Here is a 19,652-nt window from a genome sequence, read left to right on the forward strand (position 1 = left end):
CAATCCCGACTTGGGCCGAGTTGAGTTCTTAATGCAGATATATATTTCAACAATTAAATCTTGATGAAACGCAACTTCGACTACAAATGGGGATCGCATTACAAATTAAACCCTAACCCTGATAAATCTCCTATGATTATGAAATCTTGTTTTTTTTTTGAAAGGGTCTGATTACGAAATCTTAATGCTGATTGAATGAAATCGCTAGATGAATTTATCACGAGCGGTTTATCATTTTCTTGAACTCTTGAAAGTTGACAAAGCCATCGCCATCGACGTCAACATTGGAGATCATGGTGGCACATTCCGCGACGGAGCAATTGTGCCCTAAGCGATTGAGCACCTCATGAAGCTCGTCCGTCGATATCAGTCCGTTCTTGTCCAGATCATAAAGATCGAAGGCGTCATGGAGAACCTTGGTCGACGGGGATCCATCAAGGAGCGCCGTGAACTCCTCCAGGTCGATGTGGCCGTCGCCGTCCTTGTCGAACTCGGACATTGCAGTCTTCACTTCCTCCGGCTTCATCTCCCACCCGATATCACGGAAAGCGTTCTTGAGCTCATCGCCGGAGATGAGTCCGTCACCATTCTCGTCGAATTTGCTGAAGACCTTCTGGACCTCTTCTATAGGTACCACCACGCCGCTTCCTCTTTTTGAACTGTTGAAACTCGATGACATCGTTGAGAATCAAATCACTTTTGCTTGTGAGTAGTCTGAGAGGGTATGCGTACGTTCCTATATATATAGGAATCGTTGTACGTACTTTGTGTTCCTATAAGGAAAGGGAAAACTTTTTTCTGGTCCAAAAGAAAACAGGAAATCTTGGCAGAAGGCTGCAATTTTGGGTTTTCCTTTTGAAGGATGATAAGGATTTTAATGTAATTGAATACCCTTGACTGGATTCTGATTCTTCTTCCCTAGCCTACAAAGCAAACTTGGATAATCGTGACTACAGACAAGATATATGTTACTCATTTTGTTCATATATTATCTCAGATCGAGCATCATCGTCAGATCCGATGAATTTTATATTAGTTTCTCTTTTGGTTTTATTCCTTCCGATTTGGGATCGTCTCGATCAGTAGACCATTTGATAATTATGTCCGAATTAGCTACCTTGACTACTTACTAGGATCATCGATCTTCTTATTTTTTATTTATTTTTTATGTTTTAAGCTGTTGGTTAAACTTCCTTTAGCTGTAATCTGTACCTATATTTCATTAGAGCGTACTTGGATTTATAATATAATATATGCTCGGGAGAAACTTATTTCATCACTCTATCTTAGCAAACATCGGAGGTTAAATTATTCCTCACTTAGTACAAACCGTAGAGTATTTGTGTAGTAGTGTGATCCTCATTTATAGAGATTGAGAGAATGAATGTCTCAAACTCTCAATGAGAATAAAATTCATCTTGAGAGAGAGAGAGAGAGAGAGAGAGAGAGAGAGAGAGAGAGAGAGAGAGAGAGAGAGAGAGAGAGAGAGAGAGAGAGAGAGAGAGAGAGAGAGAGAGAGAGAGAGAGAGAGAGGTGTTACCACTTTAGTTAGTTTAAAACGAGTATTTTCATGTAATCCCATTATTTAGTATATTGAAAGAAAATATTATTGCTACATATCAGATGAAATAAGCATATTTGCCTGAGCCTTTTAAATATTGTGTCTTCTCTTTGTAGCTATTTTCTCTAATCACATCATCAGAGGTGAGAAAAGTCATATCCTACCAGGATATTTATCCGTCAAATACTACATAATTTCAAATGATTATTATTGATTGTGCTTTATTTTTCATAGGTAGGTAGTGAAAGAAAATAAGTTAAGTCAACTACGTACGCACAATTGTGATCAATGTGCAGAATCTATGCTCCGATCCTCGGCACTGATAATAAGAGTCCGTGAGCTACTTCAAACAATCGCTAAGTTGGTTGCAGTTGAGTGTAACGGCAATATGGCAATGATCTGTTCGTGCATGGCTTCTAACTTGGTTGTAGCCTAGCTATATATAGTTTTGTGCGTACAAGTTCGTCCATGGCAGAACAAGTAGCTAGCTAGGAACATAATCGGTTCTCTACTAATTTTAGAACTCACTCCAAACACTAGTATCTGGGTGGAACATCTTCTGGTGACTGGTCCTTGGATACTAATTGGTTTCTAAGAACAATGCAAACATAATAATCTAGTATATATCAATATTTATTTAGTCTAGCTCTTGAATTCGTAAGATCTTCAGATGTGAATAAAACTCCTTCACTCTATATATAATAAGGGAAATTGACACCTTGTGCACTCAGAAATTATAAACCAGCAGGAATTTGTAATGGGAAATAAAGAAAATTAATTTTTTGTTTTCCAAGAATTTCCATGGCACATAGCTAAAATCCCAAAAGTACCCCCCTCTCAATAAAACCGAACTAAACTACCAACATCATCGGTCCAAGCTGAAAGCCCAGAGAGACGGTGGTGTGATCAGAAGCCAGGAAGTCGAAGAAGAAGAAGAAAGAACGAACAAACGACAAAATGGTGTATCGAAATTCCTCATCTTCTTCTATATCTCCACTCAGAATCCAAGTTCTGTTAGTATTGTCTTTGCTGTTCTCTCCCTTAGTTCTCGCCAAGTCCCGTCGCCCAATCACCGTATGTATTCCCAGTACCCTCTGATCTCTCTCTTTTTACTCCCTCAATATTCCATGGGTCTGAACTTTATTGTGTATGTGGGTATTTGACAGGACATTGAGACAAGGCAGAAGAAGACCCAATGCTATGCTGATATTGAGAGGTACCCACCTACCACATCCTCCAAATCTTTGCATTTTTTTTTCTGGCTATGAATGTTTTCTTTATGGCATCTGCTTCAGTTGTGGAATTCAGTTAAACCCATCTAGTGCAATTGAGGTTTTGTAAGCCTTTTCAGTGTTTTCACTTGCAATGTTTTGTAACCAGACTAGAACACAAGTGGTGCTTTTTCTTATTATATGGTTCAGTTTAAAAGTCCCAGAGTTGACAACAATGTTTAGCAAGTTCGAAACCCGAGCCGTTTTAGTTGGGTTTTGAGAATCCAAGTTGGGTCTTTTCACTGGTGTATATGGAAGTTTAGATGTTTTAGGTTCATATAGGGGAAATTTCAGAAATAAGTGGCGGAGTTATGCATATAGATGCATAAGCCTAAACACGATACATCAAAGCTAGATACTTAAGTATCAATGACATTTATTTGTTGTACAATGCATTGAAATTTTTGAGGTTGTATTTAGCTGCTTGCCTTATCTGTACTCGGTCTCGGAATGTGCAACCTTTATCTGTTTCAGATTAGAACAATCAGATGCAACATATATGTTTCATTTCCATGAGGCCTTGAATACATTATGTCTGATTTCTTTTTCTTTCTCCCAACAAAAAGTCAGTTTTTTGTTTCTTTTAAATATAAAAGATTAGCACAGGGATGATTTATCTTATAAATGTGTTGTGCTCTGATTGCTCTTTTTTGTTCCTGTTCATTTGGAGTAGTGGCTTGTGGGGCTGGCAATGCAAGTCATCTATAATAGCAAAGGAAAACTGTGTTTTGAAGTGCCTCTCGCCGACTTGTTATGAGGTCGTCTATGAGAGTGATCCGGTAAGATGGTATATTAAACTCTGTGATTGACAAGTACACAATAAATTCTTATTATGATCCTGTTATGTTCTTGTTGTAGCTTGAAGAAGGAGAGAAAGATCTTATCAGGGGACAAGAATTCAAGTACTGTATGCATAAGTAAGTTCCAATTCTTTAGGGTTATAACATCTGTTGTTACATGTCGTGCTGCAACTTCATGATTAGGAATCCAGGATTTTAAGATAATACAAGGATGGACAGACCATGTTTTGAAACTATCAGTGTTTTACTTCGTTGATGCCTTCATGTGAGGGACATATTATCAATAAATTACGAATCATCAACAGTAATGTGATAGTTACTGGAAACCTTAGTTACTGAGTTTTAAGTTTTCCTTAAGGCCTTGTCACCGTTTAGGATAGATTTTCCATACTGGTTAACTGATAATATGAAATCTGAAGTCTTCCTTGCCGAGTCAGAAAATGATAATCATAATTGTATCTTTTATAAAAATATGGAAACCATCAACATTCTTGTAATGGGTTATAGAATGCTGGAAGATTGATAGGCTGTTTGAGACAGAAGATAAGAGACTGATTTGTTCTGCAGTTTGCACTAGTGTCTTGGAGTACACTTCAAACCTAATTTTTGGATGAATGCTTCTGTTTGCTAATCCTAATCGAATAGATGTCTCATTAATAAATATCTTCCATAGAGACTTAGCATCTTTGTGTGCTGGATTTGAGCTAATAGTAGTCCATCTGGGTTATTGAACCAGGGAAAGGAAAATACAGAGAAGCTCGCGAAGAACATAATTGTTGGGGTTTGATGTAACATTATGTTAACATTAAACTCTGAACTTTTCTCAGAGCTATGGCGACTAGAAAGTATTATATCTGGAATCCCAATAGTAAGCCATTGGCCCAACTTTAAAACTGGCCTTTTTGGTCAAAATAGATAAATCAGGTGTCCATGTCGGTCACAAAATTAAGTGAAAGTGTTCTTTTGATTATATCCCGAGCATAAAGGCTCCTGTAAAGAAATCCAGATATGAGAATAATTAAAGTTAGTGTTATTGAAGGTTTTCCCTACTATTCCCTCCCTTTTCTCCCTTAAATATCACCTACTTTTCTTGGTTCTTTAGAAACCAGCAACTCCGAAGCTTCTTTTCTTTATTTTTTGGCATATATCTTGTGTTCCCATCTTGGCCCATCATTGTCCTAGAGAACAATTGTCTTGGGTTCTTGTGCTATAGCAGTTGGTCTCAGAGATATACATCACTCCTTATATTATTTCAATTGTTAGCAATGCATTTCATCTTCAATTGAGGCGTTTCCATTTTAAAAGCAATAAGGTGGCGAATACAGGTTTTTTTTTTAGCTTTTATTTCTTGAGTTGTTTGCATGGGTCAGTGGATAAAAGGCATTCGAATTTTTTTTTTACCATGGTTTGGGTTAGCATGATTTAAGAAGCGAATAAGCGTTTTGCCATCTTCATCCCCTAGGCAGAAACCTATATTTGTGGCAGACAAGGGGCAGCTATAGTCCGGTGTGTTTCTGGACACCTACAGTCCAGAAAAGGGAATGCTTATGGTAATTGTGACTTATTATATGGTTTCTGGGAAATTATTACAAACTTCAAAGTTCATATCTGCTGTTTGGTCGATTCTATTGGTTTGTTCCCACTGACCAGACCATTGAAGTGTGCAACTTCTTTTGAGCAGATAGAGAGGTGAAAATTTAGTGCTTTAGGGTTATATTGATACATTTACTAGAGATTTATACTCAACTTCTGTTTTACAGTTTGGCTAGAAATGCACCCTCTCTGGAAGCCCAAGCAGCCATGGGCAGTTGGAAATTAAGGCATTCTTGGCTCATGGTACTTTGACTGTCCAGGGTACAAAAATATGATGAATATGAAAGTGATCATGCTATCAACATGTAGTTAATCAAACCATCCATCCACTCTTGTATTCTATACTTTAAGATAAGGAAACTTGGTTTCTCTTGATAAAAATAAAAATAAGTCTGTATATGGTGGAAGGAATTATCTGTTAACAAAACCTTTTATTATGATATATTAGAATCAAATGACAAATGTAGCATAAGAGTACCTTTCATGAAGTAGCTTGTTGTTGTTGGAATAGAACTATCTGGTGCGGTAGCTTTTTAACTAGTCTACTTTTTAAACATTATTTCCGTGTATTTATGTCTCTTTGATCCAGAAAAAAAAATCCCTGAAAATAGATGCAATTAGGTTGAGTGAGTTTCACTTATATTATTTTGTGTATCTAGAAATGTGAGTAAATTGGTCACATGTACTAGTGGATTAGTGTAGAATATATTATGTCTTCATTCCATAGCGATGAATAATGAGCTATTAGGTAAAAGTTTATTGACAACATGGTTTTATTATGTATAATCATGTACGGGGTCACTCCTGTTAATTCTTATGGGGTCTATCTGTCTTATATTTTGTATCCCTATGGTTTTATTAACAAACAATCACATATTCAGGATTAGACATGCATGTGCTTGGTTACTAAATTGCAACTGGGAATCTGCTACTTGTAACTGATGTCAAATATGCATCAGTTAACATTTAGAAATGATCTTGCTTAATGTGCAAGGGTGTTAAAACTTGGTGTTTTTTTTCCTTGTCAGAGTGGAAATCAATATATAATCAGTCAAATTTGAAGGTTGAATATATGTGAACCAGTGTTGTTTTCATGTTTATGTTCTCGGAGAAAATAACATTTATAGGACATTGAGGGGCCATCAAAAAACATTAGCTGCACCTTTAATTTTTGTTTACATAAATAACGTGACTGTTTGTGCTACCAAAACGTTTATTGCAGTTTCTTGGAAATACATGCCCGACACTAATAGTAGAGTGAGGTTCAAATCTTTGGATCTTGGCTTTGGCTAGGAATGCTTCGCTAATCAGAATTTAAACCTTACCTGTGGATTGCTTTATTTCTGTACATATCTCTTGCCTTATTCTTTCTTCAATCTTTTCGTTGTTTACTTTTATATAATGAGGTTGATATAGTCATTTCAATAGCATTGATATACCGTATTATTGTCTTGGAAGTTACTCGCTACTCATCCCTTTCCTTCCTCTCATGTTTAACTTTTTGGGTATGATAACCCTTACTTTTGTCTTGTACTATAATGAAGTAGATATAGGCATTTCAATTGTGTTGATATTACTCTTATTTCCGCTGATTCGTAATGATTTACTTAAGATGGTTATGTAATCCCAGTTCTTCATGTTGGCTTGCAGGTTATCTTTGGGGGAGAGCGTAGAGGGTATTAAGGGCTCCTTTAATTATTAGAAGTGTGTTCACAGTATCGCCTAAAGGTATATCAACCCTTGATTCTCCTAAAATCAATTGGTTAATTTCACCGCCTTGGTGTTTGCATTGGAAATGATATCAGACACAAAGCTGAAGTTCAAATCGAGGGTGTCCAGGGTAAATTTTGATTGGAAACAATTTACCAAAAGAAATACCATTTAAACAGTTCCATTCGTTATCTACTTGGATGTTAGGAGGTAAACGATATTGATCAAGTTGTTGCCTGGCTTAAGAAATTCTGATCAATTGTGTGTTGGCAAATTATGGAGCTGGAATCTTTTTCTTTCTTTTATATTCGTGGAAGTAGTCATCCATCCTCTATTTAACATGTAATTTCTCAATAGAGAAAAGAGTTGATGGAGATGAAATGAATCAACCTCTGATAATAAAGCTAGTTTGCAGCTCTCTTCTCAGAAAATAATTTATTCGATCAAATGCAGGTGACAAATTAATTCGCATATGGTAACATACTAACATGTTGAGTTACAGTTTTTCGTTAAATAGATCAAGGTAGATTTACAATGAGTATTGTAGGTTTTCAGAAGAATAAGAGAAATTGAGAAACAAATAGTATATCAACAATACCACAGAGCAGAGACTATTGGCCACCACTTTCTAGTCTCTCAGCTGCGACTCCATTCTGAAATTGCAGTCTGTTTTGAAGATCCCACATTAAATTTCATAGTATTTGGACATGCATGAACCAAACCTTAAGGCTTCAATAATGCCATGTAGAACTTTTCTGAAGCGTCACAATCCTAAAAGAAATCAGAACTTCTGAACAACACTAGTATTTCATACTTCCCATACCATGATTATAAAGCTCACATTGACATCACCTAGTCCCAACTGGCTTAGTGACTTCACTGACTTGTAATGCGTGTGGACCAAAACCTAATTACACCACTTCATTCAATCAGAACTCAGAATCTGAGATGAATGCTTTAGATTGTGTCTGAAATAAAATTACATATTATATACATAATCAAGTGTACACAGAATATTGCTAGGTGAAGATTGACAGTCTACAATTTCTAAAACATGAGACCCAATTGCACAATGTCATGGCAATCGTGGCAGATGTCCATGATACACGAGGCCACCTTCTTCTTCTCCTCCTTAAGCTTCAACAACACAAGAGGCCTGCAGAGCACTGTAAGTAGCCATAAACTCTTCCCGCAGATATACACCTCCGCCGTCAACGGCACCGTTCGGGCGCCTTAATATATCCAATTCATGCAACCATGGTAAAATTTCAAATTCTCATTCAATTCAAGAACCTCAAGAATCATTAATTTCCAAGATCTTGTCGAGGTCTCAGAAATATAGTGCCATGCTCGGAGCTTGGAGACTTTCGGGATTAGGAAAACATGTCATGCTACTAACTATGGAACTCGTGGTAGATGACCATGAAGACATCGTAGCAGCTCCCCTAATGCACTCCACTCGTCCTTGGTCTTGCTTAACTTTCTGCACCAAACCACGTTCACCCATTTCTCCATATCCTCTACTAAACTCCTCAGCTCCTCCATAGTCATGACCTCCTTTCTCTCCAGACAGCACAAAAAGGCTTTTTCGACTTCGTCAGGTAGATTTCTAATCACCCGAGTCACCTTCTTCTTCTCCTCCTTCAGCCTCAAGAGCGCAAGAATAGGCCGCATAGCACTGTAAGTAGCCTCAAACTCTTCCCGCTTATACTCCTCCGCCGTCAACGGCACCGGTCGCCCTTTTCTCCTCTTCATGCAATCATGGAGATATTGTAGGAACTCATTCAATTCAAGAACCTCAAGAGCTATCGCCAAGAACTTGTCGACGTCCCAGAAATAGTGCCATGCTCGGAACTTGGAGACTTTTAGGATTAGCTTTGCTCCCTCCTGCAGTTTTTCAACGACTTGCCTGAGCCTACAGCTTTGATTGTCAAACTGGCGGCGTTGGATGATATCATCTCTTAAGGATATGAGCGTGGCCTCCAAATCAACCAGGAAGGGTTTGAACTTTTTACTCTTCTCCATGGCTCTCGTGACTCCGTCAGACACTTCTTGGAACGCCGCTTCGATTGTTGCCACGTCCATGCCTAGTCTTCTTGATTTGTTTCTATATTGCTCAGATTTCTAAACAACTGAAAATGCACTCTCCCCGATAGTTATACTTATTACTAATGATATGATGGTAACACATAATATAATCTGTTTGGAAAACCAAATCTTTATAAGAAAGGGAAAACTTGTTTGACAAGTAATAATCTGTTGGGAAACCAGATCTTAATAGGAAAGGGAAAACTTGTTTGCCAAGTAATAATCTGTTGGGAAATTAAATAAAAGAAAAGCTTTCTATTCGCGCGTGGAGTCAATCATGGCAAGTAATATCCTAGCCTACTTCGGATTGCCCCGATAGGCTCCATTTAAGCTGACATGATAAACAATCTTCCTCATAGAAAAAAGAGAGAGGCTTTTTCTGCTATGAAGATTGATTAATTAGTAATATCTTGCCCTAGGAACTTAGCACTTACCAGTAAATTGGCAAGCGGATTGAGTTCCATTCCACGCGCTTTGCGTAACCTCTGGCTTTGACTTTTTCCAATATACAAGAACACAGCCACAATTAGCCAGATACTTGCATACAAAGACGCTGCATTTGTCCCCTATGACATACATTATGGCTACTGATACTCTCAAGCAGAGAGAACTTTCTTGGACTAAAGCTTGGTATAAATTCTTAGAAAAACTTATTAGATCATGTCATATGAGACATATGCTGTACGTGAGGGGCACTTAATGAGTTTCACAGCTTTCTTGTTAATTACATTGAATTGAACCATGTTAATTGGATAAAAAAGAAGTATGATGTCATTATAAATAAATCTACTGAACAGAAAAGTCTTTTCAGAACAGAATGGAGATTTATTGTTATTTTAATGCTAGCAAAGCAACTAAGAAGGGCTATGGTGCTGGCCGGTTTAAGGGGTCATCGTTCATACCGGGTTAATTCTTGAGCTTATATACTATTAGCCTATTACTACAAAATAAATTCTTGTTGGTTTTGGATTCTTTACTTCGTAAGATAAAGTGGCCTTTATGAATGTAGTTTCTCATCCACTACACGTGTAGTATATATATAAATTTGTCCGTGCTTAAAATTTCAGGCATTCGGGTGCCACATAGAAATTGTCTTAAAACTAGAAAAAAAATTCAGTTGAAGTTGTGAAGTTGTAATAAGGGGTACTCAATTTGGATAATCACCCAGCCCAAAGCTACTAACATAATTCCTCAGATAATCACCTAAAGTTTGTGAAATATTCTTTCTATGAATAGCTTGCCCACATTTCATTGATGACCAGGTAATATAATTATATCTCATTCCGTAGTTAACTAATAACTCATTATGGATAGGATAATATTGATTAGATTAAATGGGTGAGCATATCGTTCTCATTCATTACTTACGGTGGAGTCGACGAAAATGTTGAGAAGTTTACCAAAGTTTGACCGTAAGAATTATGGAAAAAATTCAGTTTACTATCTCGAGGTTTAAGTCTTTTATCACTTGTGTCCCTATTGTTTGTTTTTAATCACGTATGCCCTTATTCTTTCAAAATCTCATCAAGCGCGGAAAAAATTTCAAATCCCCTGGAGTGACGTAATCATTAGACGTGGAGGGGACAACGAGGGCCCATTTTACAGTTTGAAAACCATTATAATGTCAAATTCATCAATTAGGCATTTAATGGCAAAAATAAAAATGAGAACGTATGAACACAATCCTATTCATGCTCTAAAAGATGAAAATTTCCAGAAAAAAGCTTAAACTTGTACAAAAAGACCAAAATGAAATAATTTCTAGAAACAAACATATATAGATAACCTAATAGATAAATAACAACCAAATAAATGCATTGTGTATGTGTACATGGTAAAACTATGCATGACCAAACTAAAATTGCACTACTGGTAGCCCTAATTATATGAAACCAAAGAGATCTAGCAACCTACATACAATAGTATATAGTTGCGCAACAAATTGCAAACTTCATCTTAATTTAGATCCTAAGTTGACATCACATCCTCTAGTTTCCAACATTTTTTCCCCCAAGTTTCATTGAAGAACTTGATGAACCTTGTCCTGCACTTGAACCAGCTTTTGGTGGCCTTCCTCTCTTTGATGGTCCATTTGCTGCTGCCTTTAGTGCATCCAACAACATGAACATATCAAACTCACAATTAGATTCAACAAATTGTTGAAAGAACAAAAAACAAACTTTACGATTAGAAATAAAACTTCACCTTCATTTTCTTAGCTTTAAGAGCTGCCTTCTCTCTAAACTCATTTTTGGACTTTGGAGGAGGTTTAGTACCATTTTTCTGAGTAGATGAGGCAGCTACATAGGCAGACTTCTGTTTCTTTTGAGCATTGGCCACAACATTGTTTGGGGGAAGGACCATAATTGATATTATTTGTGAAAACCATTGCAAATACCTATCAACCATTTATGAGCTTTCGGTTCCAGCTTATTTAAAGCAGTCATTTCTTTCCACTAATAAGGCAGTGTAGTAGATTTTGCGATGGACCATAATTGATCCTTTAACGCCTTTCCACGAAATTCATTATTGAAGTTGGTCCATAAGTGTCTTACACAAAACCTATGCTCAGCAAGTGGCATCACCTTCTCAATAGCAGGAAGCAACCCTTTTTGTTTATCACTAATAAATGTGAAACTATTGCCCTCTCCATCAGAATGACATTCAAATCCTATTGCTTCCTCATCAGAATCCATAGCCCCAAACATATTCTCATCATCCTTAACCAAACCATCTCCCTCAGTTCTGAGATTAGTGGCAGCTCCCATTGTTTCAGGTGTGGCATTCTCATCGCCCTCTGGTTCAGTTATCCTATCGAATAGGAAGTCATCATCTACGCCATATTCTGCTACCTCATCATCACCTTTTATTGGGTCATAGTCCACATCAGATTCACTATCATAAGGACCATTGTCTTCAGAACCTTTATCATCTTCAATAAACAAACTATCATAAACTATCATAGACTCATCATCATCAAGGTCATACTCATCTACATCTATTTTTCTCTTACCCTTACCAATATCCTTTAATGTAGGAGTTAAGCTACCTTGAGTAGGCACTTCACCTAATGGCTCCGAAATTTTAATACCTGGAAGAGCCTTTTTCTTTGGTGATTCAGGGAGTTCCATAATCTTCACACTACTCTTCGGCCTTTTTGGAGAATCTTGAAGCTCTTCTATGATCACAGTGCTTTGTATACCTCGACTCCAATCAGAAATTTGATATTCATACAAGAATAGCTCATCAAGATCATCTCCATAGTAGTTTGGATCCAGCTCCAACATATCTAAGTCACAATATTATTAGCCTAAAAGTAGGCATCATTTTGCATATCTCAGTTACATAATTGTCTTTGGAGAGCTTTGTCTTTGCATCAGCCTTGCTGCCACAAGAATACCAGTAATATATCCTTCTACCAACCTATTTTGGATTAATGCCCTTCACCATGCCGTCTACTTCAACCAAGCTCATTTTGTCCCTATCAACATTATCATAATAAGAAACTGATCCTCTAATGTATGTTCCCTCTACATGATTTTAGTAGCCTCCATGGTAAACTTTCATGGTAAAAAAGTCAGGGGTTATCTGCAAGTATGACATACAACTCATTACGAACATGATTAAACACTTAACATCACAGCTCAACCAACTTACCACCTAAACCAGAAAAAAAATGAATTCAGCACACCCTTGCACAACCATTAACCATTTGTAAAATCCTTTTGAACACAACCCGATAACAAACACATCTCTCTGTCTTTGAATATTCAAATAAGAAGCTTAAGTCTTTGTATCAAAAGCATCTCAATCTTAAAAACCTATATCTTCAAACCTTAACTTCGAACTAAACCATATAGAATCATCTAAATCCCCCAAAATTCGAAACTCCTAACAACTACTATTGAAACCCCGTCACTGCTACAATACACGTCGCTGCTACAGTACCCCTCCCCCCGGTTATCAAAATAAAAAAAAAAACCCATTCTTCCAATTCAAAACTAACATCCTAAATCAAACACTCACAGTATTCGGGTACTTCTTCGAGTTGTTCTCCATTAGTTAGTCGCGGTATCCACACTTCGGGGAGCATCATCTCTCTAAATCTCTGATTTTTTATCTGGGCTAGCTCATCAAATTCGGTCGTCAATCTAGGTTCTTCAGTTTGGAGTGCGTGGATCTAGGTTCTTCATTTTAGAGTGAAATCTGGGTTTAGAATTTGAGAGTGTTGCGATGATTCTCTCAATAGAGCAGATATGGGTTTTTTGAACAAAATGGAGGCGTATGGGGAAAAAGGGTGTAGAGGGATAATTTTGTCTTTTTGATAAAATTAGGGTTTCAGATTGTAAAGTGGGCTCTCGTTGTGCCCTCCACGTATGATGATTACGTCACTCCTGGAGAGATTTTTTTCCTTTTTTCCGTGCTTGATGAGATTTTGAAAAAATAAGGGCATACATGATTAAAAAAATAATAGGGACACAAGTAATAAAAGATCCAAACCTCAAGGTAGTAAACTAATTTTTTTCCAAGAATTATTCTTAGCTAGCCGTATCTACAAGTCTATGTACATTACTGTGTGTGTTTGTTTGCCCTAGGCGGCATATATAGAAAACAAAACCAAGCCAAAAGTTTATATACGAGCTAGATGATCAATATAACGATCAAATTAACATTTACGTTAAGGTAAACAATTCTTTTTTAATTGATTTGTTTTTGCTCATGATTTCTTTTTCCTTTGAGCAGTTGTTGTGCTCTGGCTCATTATTATTGCTAAAATTATAGAAATTCTGGTTGTAATTTAAATTTAAATTAAGGTAGATAATGAATGTAATACTTATGTTTTAGTAATTTAAATTATCTATCTTAAAGGTAAATTTTTAAAGAGGAAACTTGAAAATTGGTAGGTTGTTATTTGCAACACTAATTTTCTATATTCATTCATCTCTTTATAACCTAACAAAAAGGTAGAAGTTAACATTGTTAACCTGGTTAATAGGTACGAGACAACCTAGTTAATAGGTACATTTTCTTGACATAGGGAAATTTTATATTGTACCTCTTATCAAGGAGAACACACATATATATAATTTTAATGTACCTCTTTATTAGATTTTGTAGTGTATATACCTATTCATCATACATAAATCTCTTTTCACAAAAAATTACTGTTTGAAATTTACTTTTCACGCACCGCAGCACGTGGCGGCGCGTGGGGTTCACGCGCCACCTCCGACGACAGAGCGTAGCGCTCACACGCCTCCCCACAGTGGCAGCTCGTGGAGCTCACGCGCCGCTCAAACCGGCGCGGGTGGCTTGCTACGTGTAGGAGTGGAGGGGGAAGAAAGGAGGGGTTTTGGGGCGGCGGTGGCGTGCTACGCGCTAGTCTTAGGCTCGACGCGTGGGCCCCACGCGCTGCCACAGTGAGCGCCACGCGCGGTCGCCGGCGAGTGGCGCGTGTACCCCATGCGCCGCCACGTGCGGCGGCGCGTGAACAATGATTCAAACAGTAAATTGTAAAAATTTATTTTTACGACGGTGAATATAAAAACGTGATTGACATACAGTAAATGTAAATTTATTTAATTACGGTAAATGTAAATGTAAATTACTTTCAATAAATGTAAAAAGTAATTTCGGAAAGGGTAATTCAATAATTATTATTTACTGAGACAATATTTACATTTGAATAGTATTCATACGTAAAAATACGTAATTGATGTGTATTTGTACATGAATACGTGAATAGTACTCGTGAACAGTAATTTCGTAAAACAAGAAATTGCTGAACAGTAACTTATTATTATTGTTTCGGCATTTAAGGTTTACGAAACGATTCTAAATTCTTTTTTATCTTTTCAAGGTAATCGATAAATCAAGGAAATGAATTACTTTCAGAAATTGTGGAATTACGCTCGAGATTATAAGGTGAGTAAATATATCAGAATTTTAAAAAATGAAATATGACATGTATATGATATAGTGGAATATATATATTTGTATAAATGGGAAATAGGTACATATATATATAGTTTGCTATAATATATACTGTTATGATTTCATTGTGAATATGTCATTTGATGACGAGATTTATATATCGAGCATGTGATTTTATTTGTACAATATGACATGATTATTGTACGTAGTTTAACATGGAGATTGTTAAAATGTTGATTTGTCTTCGGACGTGATTTTGTCTACGGACTTGTGATGTCTTCGGACGAGTTTTTGTCTTCGGACGTGATTGATGTCTTCGAACGAGTTTTGTCTTCGGACGTGTTTGTCTTCTGACGTGTTTATGTCTTCGAACCAGTCTTCGGACTCGTTTGGCATGTCGGAACCTAGCTTTTGGCCGGGCGAAAGTTACGATACAGTTAGAGCTCTAGTCTGTCTGCCAGAGTACTGCATGTGAGGTAACAGATGGGTTATCGGCTCATGAGTACTCATATTTTTGGATGTTGGGTAGCAGGAGGTTGCCCAATGTCGGCGGTGTACTACGTGAGGGGTAACCGAGGTGTATCAGCGTTCATTAGTACCCGTATTATAAATACATTTGAGTAAACAGAGGGGTTGCCTAATTTCCCATGAGCACTTTCATTTTTATATTTTTGGGACAACCAGATGGGCCGTCCATTGACTCATGAGTGCATTTATATTTGTTGATTTGTGGATTTTCGTATATATTGATATGCGAGTTATATATTTATTTTACTCATACGAGCTGTAAAACTTACCGGGTTTGTGTTTACAATCCCGGTGCACCTATTCGATGGTGTATGGGATAATTCCGCAGGTGTCGATTAGTGGGAATCGAAGGACAACTCTGAAGACTCGAAGTCGTTCATTTTCCAGCTTGTGGTGAGGATTTATTGTGGATTTGTGTGAGAATTTGTGGAGATTATTACATTTCCATTTTATGTAATGTTGAATTATAAATTTGGTTTGTAATAATTGGTTGTCTGAGTTGTATTGTGAACTCAGTAATGATCCACTGCGACATTTGTAACGACCCCGAAATTCTGAGCATAAAAACTCAAATTTCAAAATCGTTAAACACCAAACAATCTCGATGAAATCAAAATCATTTAAAATGCCACAGCGGATCATCTCTGAGTTCAAAATACAACTCAGTCAAACCGATTATTACAAACCAAATTATAATTCAACGTTATATCAAATGGAAATGTATAATCCTCACAACAACCTCACAAGATAGTCACACAAAATCCTCACACAAGCTGGAGATAAATAACTTCAAGTCCTCTGAGCGGTCCGTCAATTCCTGCTAATCCACACCTGCGGAATTATCCACTACACCATCGAATTGGTGCACCGGGATTGTAAACACAAACCCGGTAAGCTTTACAGCTCGTATGAGTAAAATAAAATCATAACTCGCATATCAATATATACGGAAATCCAGAAATCAACAAATATAAATGCACTCATGAGTCAATGGACGGCCCATCTGGTTGTCCCAAAGAAATATAAAAAGAAGCGCTCATGAGAAATTAAGTAACCATTCTGGTTACCCAAATGCATTTATAATACGGGTACCAAGAACGCGGGTACACATATGTTACCACTCTCGTAATACACCGCCGATATTGGATAGCCACCCGCTACCCAACATCCAAAACAATCTGAGTACCCATGAGCAGATAACCACCCGTTACCTCACATGCAGTACTAAGGCAGACAGACTAGAGCTCTAACTGTATCATAACTTTCGCCCGGCCAAAGGCTAGGTTCCGACTTGCCAAACACGTACAATAATCTCACATCATATTGTACCAATCACGTCCGAAGACAAATCAACATTTTAACAATCTCAATGTTAAAAATCACGTACAATAATCTCACATCATATTGTACCAAAAATCATGTCCGAAGACAATTCACATTTTAACAATCTCAATGTTAAAATCACGTACAATAATCTCACATCATATTGTACAATTCAAATCACATGCTCAATATAATCACAATAAAATCATAACAGTATATTATATAGCAAACTATATATATTCGTACTTATTTACCATTTATACAATACATATATAGTCCACTATATTTTATACATGTCATATTTCACCACACATGCTCAATACACAAACTTCCGTCATCGAAATGACCATTTCTAATGAATTAATAACAGTATATAATATAATGAATTATATATATATGTATTTATTACCATTATACAGTATATATGTAATCCACCAAATTGTATACATGTTGTAATTCATTATTAAATACTCTTGCGAAAATCTTGAATCACCGCGAGGGTAGATTCGTAAATATGTGAGATTTTACTCACCTTTTCAACTCGAGCGTAATTCCACAATTTCCAAAGATAATTCCTTTCCTTGCTTTATCGATCACCTTGAAAAGATAAGAAAAGAAATTTAGAAACGTTTCGTCAACCTTTAAATGCCGAAACAGTAATAATCGGTTACTGTTCAGCGATTTTTCGGTTTTTACGAAGTTACTGTTCACTGTTACGATTCACGTTACTGTTACTATTCACGATCACTATTCACAGTAATATTCACGATTACTATTCACAGTAATAATCACGTATTAATGTACAAATTAGGGGTGTTAATTGAAAACCGAAAACCGAAAAAAAACCGAACCATAACCGAACCATAACCGAAAAAAACCGAAGAAAAAAAAAAACCGCACCAAACCGAAAGATTTGGTGTGGTTTTGGTTTGGGACGTTTGAAAACCGAAACCGAACCGAAAAACCGAATATATATATTATAAAGAAATTATATTATTTATAGATATTTTTAATATACATAATTAAATATGTTATCGATCGAGACCCAAACTTTATCAAAATTTGGTGAATTTTTTACCATATCTGTATTTATATATGTTGATCACATCCGACGGTCGAAATTTCATAATTTGAATTTTAGATATTGGAACCACAATATGTCTACTAATGTGGTATAACTTGTTTAGTGGTCTTTTTGCAAATGTATGCAGTTGTGAAGCAACTATATCTTATAAATAGAATTTTACAAATTTGTCCGCATGATGTGTTACGTATAGTGAAATATAGTTATAGTAAAAAAATCACATATTTTCGATAACGTTTGTGTCCCGATCGAGGCGGTCAACCCTTTTTACGCTTATTATCCCCTATGGGTAGCCTTATCCCTGGAACGTAAAATTTTTGAAAATTTTACACGAGCTGCTACATCACATATATGTGAGAGTGTGTGCATGAAAAAATCTACCAAAACTAGTCAAGAAGGAGGGGATAAGAACAAATTCACTTAATTAGATGAAATTAAGTTAATGTTGACCACATCGATCGAGACCCAAACTTTATCAAAATTCGGTGAATTTTTTACCATATATGTATTTATATATGCTGATCACATCCGACGGTCAAAATTTCATAATTTGAATTTTAGATATTGGAACCACAACATGTCTACTAATGTGGTATAACTTGTTTAGTGGTCTTATTGCAAATGTATGCAGTTGTGAAGCAACTATATCTTATAAATAGAATTTTGCAAATTTGTCCGCATGATGCGTTACGTATAGTGAAATATGGTTATGGTAAAAAAATCACATATTTTCGATAACGTTTGTGTCCCGATCGAGGCGGTCAACCTTTTTTACGCTTATTATCACCTATGGGTAGCCTTATCCATGGAACGTAAAATTTTTGAAAATTTTACACAAGCTGCTACATCACATATATGTGAGAGTGTGTGCTTGAAAAAATCCACCAAAACTAGTCAAGAAGGAGGGGGTAAGAACAAATTCACTTAATTAGATGAAATTAAGTTAATGTTGACCACATCGATCGAGACCCAAACTTTATCAAAATTCGGTGAATTTTTTACCATATATGTATTTATATATGCTGATCACATCCGACGGTCGAAATTTCATAATTTGAATTTTAGATATTGGAACCACAACATGTCTACTAATGTGGTATAACTTGTTTAGTGGTCTTATTGCAAATGTATGCAGTTGTGAAGCAACTATATCTTATAAATAGAATTTTGCAAATTTGTCCGCATGATGCGTTACGTATAGTGAAATATGGTTATGGTAAAAAAATCACATATTTTCGATAACGTTTGTGTCCCGATCGAGGCGGTCAACCTTTTTTACGCTTATTATCACCTATGGGTAGCCTTATCCATGGAACATAATATTTTTGAAAATTTTACACGAGCTGCTACATCACATATATGTGAGAGTGTGTGCTTGAGAAAATCCACCAAAACTAGTCAAGAAAGAGGGGGTAAGAACAAATTCACTTAATTAGATGAAATTAAGTTAATGTTGACCACATCGATCGAGACCCAAACTTTATCAAAATTCGGTGAATTTTTTACCATATATGTATTTATATATGCTGATCACATCCGACGGTCGAAATTTCATAATTTGAATTTTAGATATTGGAACCACAACATGTCTACTAATGTGGTATAACTTGTTTAGTGGTCTTATTGCAAATGTATGCAGTTGTGAAGCAACTATATCTTATAAATAGAATTTTGCAAATTTGTCCGCATGATGCATTACGTATAGTGAAATATGGTTATGGTAAAAAAATCACATATTTTCGATAACGTTTGTGTCCCGA

At 36.4% G+C, this 19,652-nt stretch overlaps 2 protein-coding genes across 2 annotated transcripts; one reads left to right on the forward strand and one right to left on the reverse strand.

Moving 5' to 3' along the window:
- Positions 1-217: 217 nt before the first annotated feature.
- LOC126803513 (probable calcium-binding protein CML27) lies at positions 218-679 on the reverse strand. Its single transcript, XM_050531310.1, has one exon. The coding sequence runs from the start codon at positions 677-679 to the stop codon at positions 218-220; it is 462 nt and encodes a 153-aa protein (XP_050387267.1).
- A 1,792-nt stretch (positions 680-2,471) lies between these two features.
- On the forward strand, positions 2,472-7,365 carry LOC126801898 (uncharacterized). The gene is made up of 6 exons (XM_050529381.1): positions 2,472-2,635; positions 2,728-2,777; positions 3,506-3,611; positions 3,691-3,749; positions 5,393-5,468; positions 6,876-7,365. Exons 1-6 carry the CDS (start codon positions 2,519-2,521, stop codon positions 6,906-6,908), a joined length of 441 nt encoding a protein of 146 aa, XP_050385338.1. The 5' UTR covers positions 2,472-2,518; the 3' UTR covers positions 6,909-7,365.
- Positions 7,366-19,652: the final 12,287 nt, after the last annotated feature.

Source organism: Argentina anserina, chromosome 7 (assembly GCF_933775445.1).
Source record: "Argentina anserina chromosome 7, drPotAnse1.1, whole genome shotgun sequence".
NCBI classification, from domain to species: Eukaryota; Viridiplantae; Streptophyta; class Magnoliopsida; order Rosales; family Rosaceae; genus Argentina; species Argentina anserina.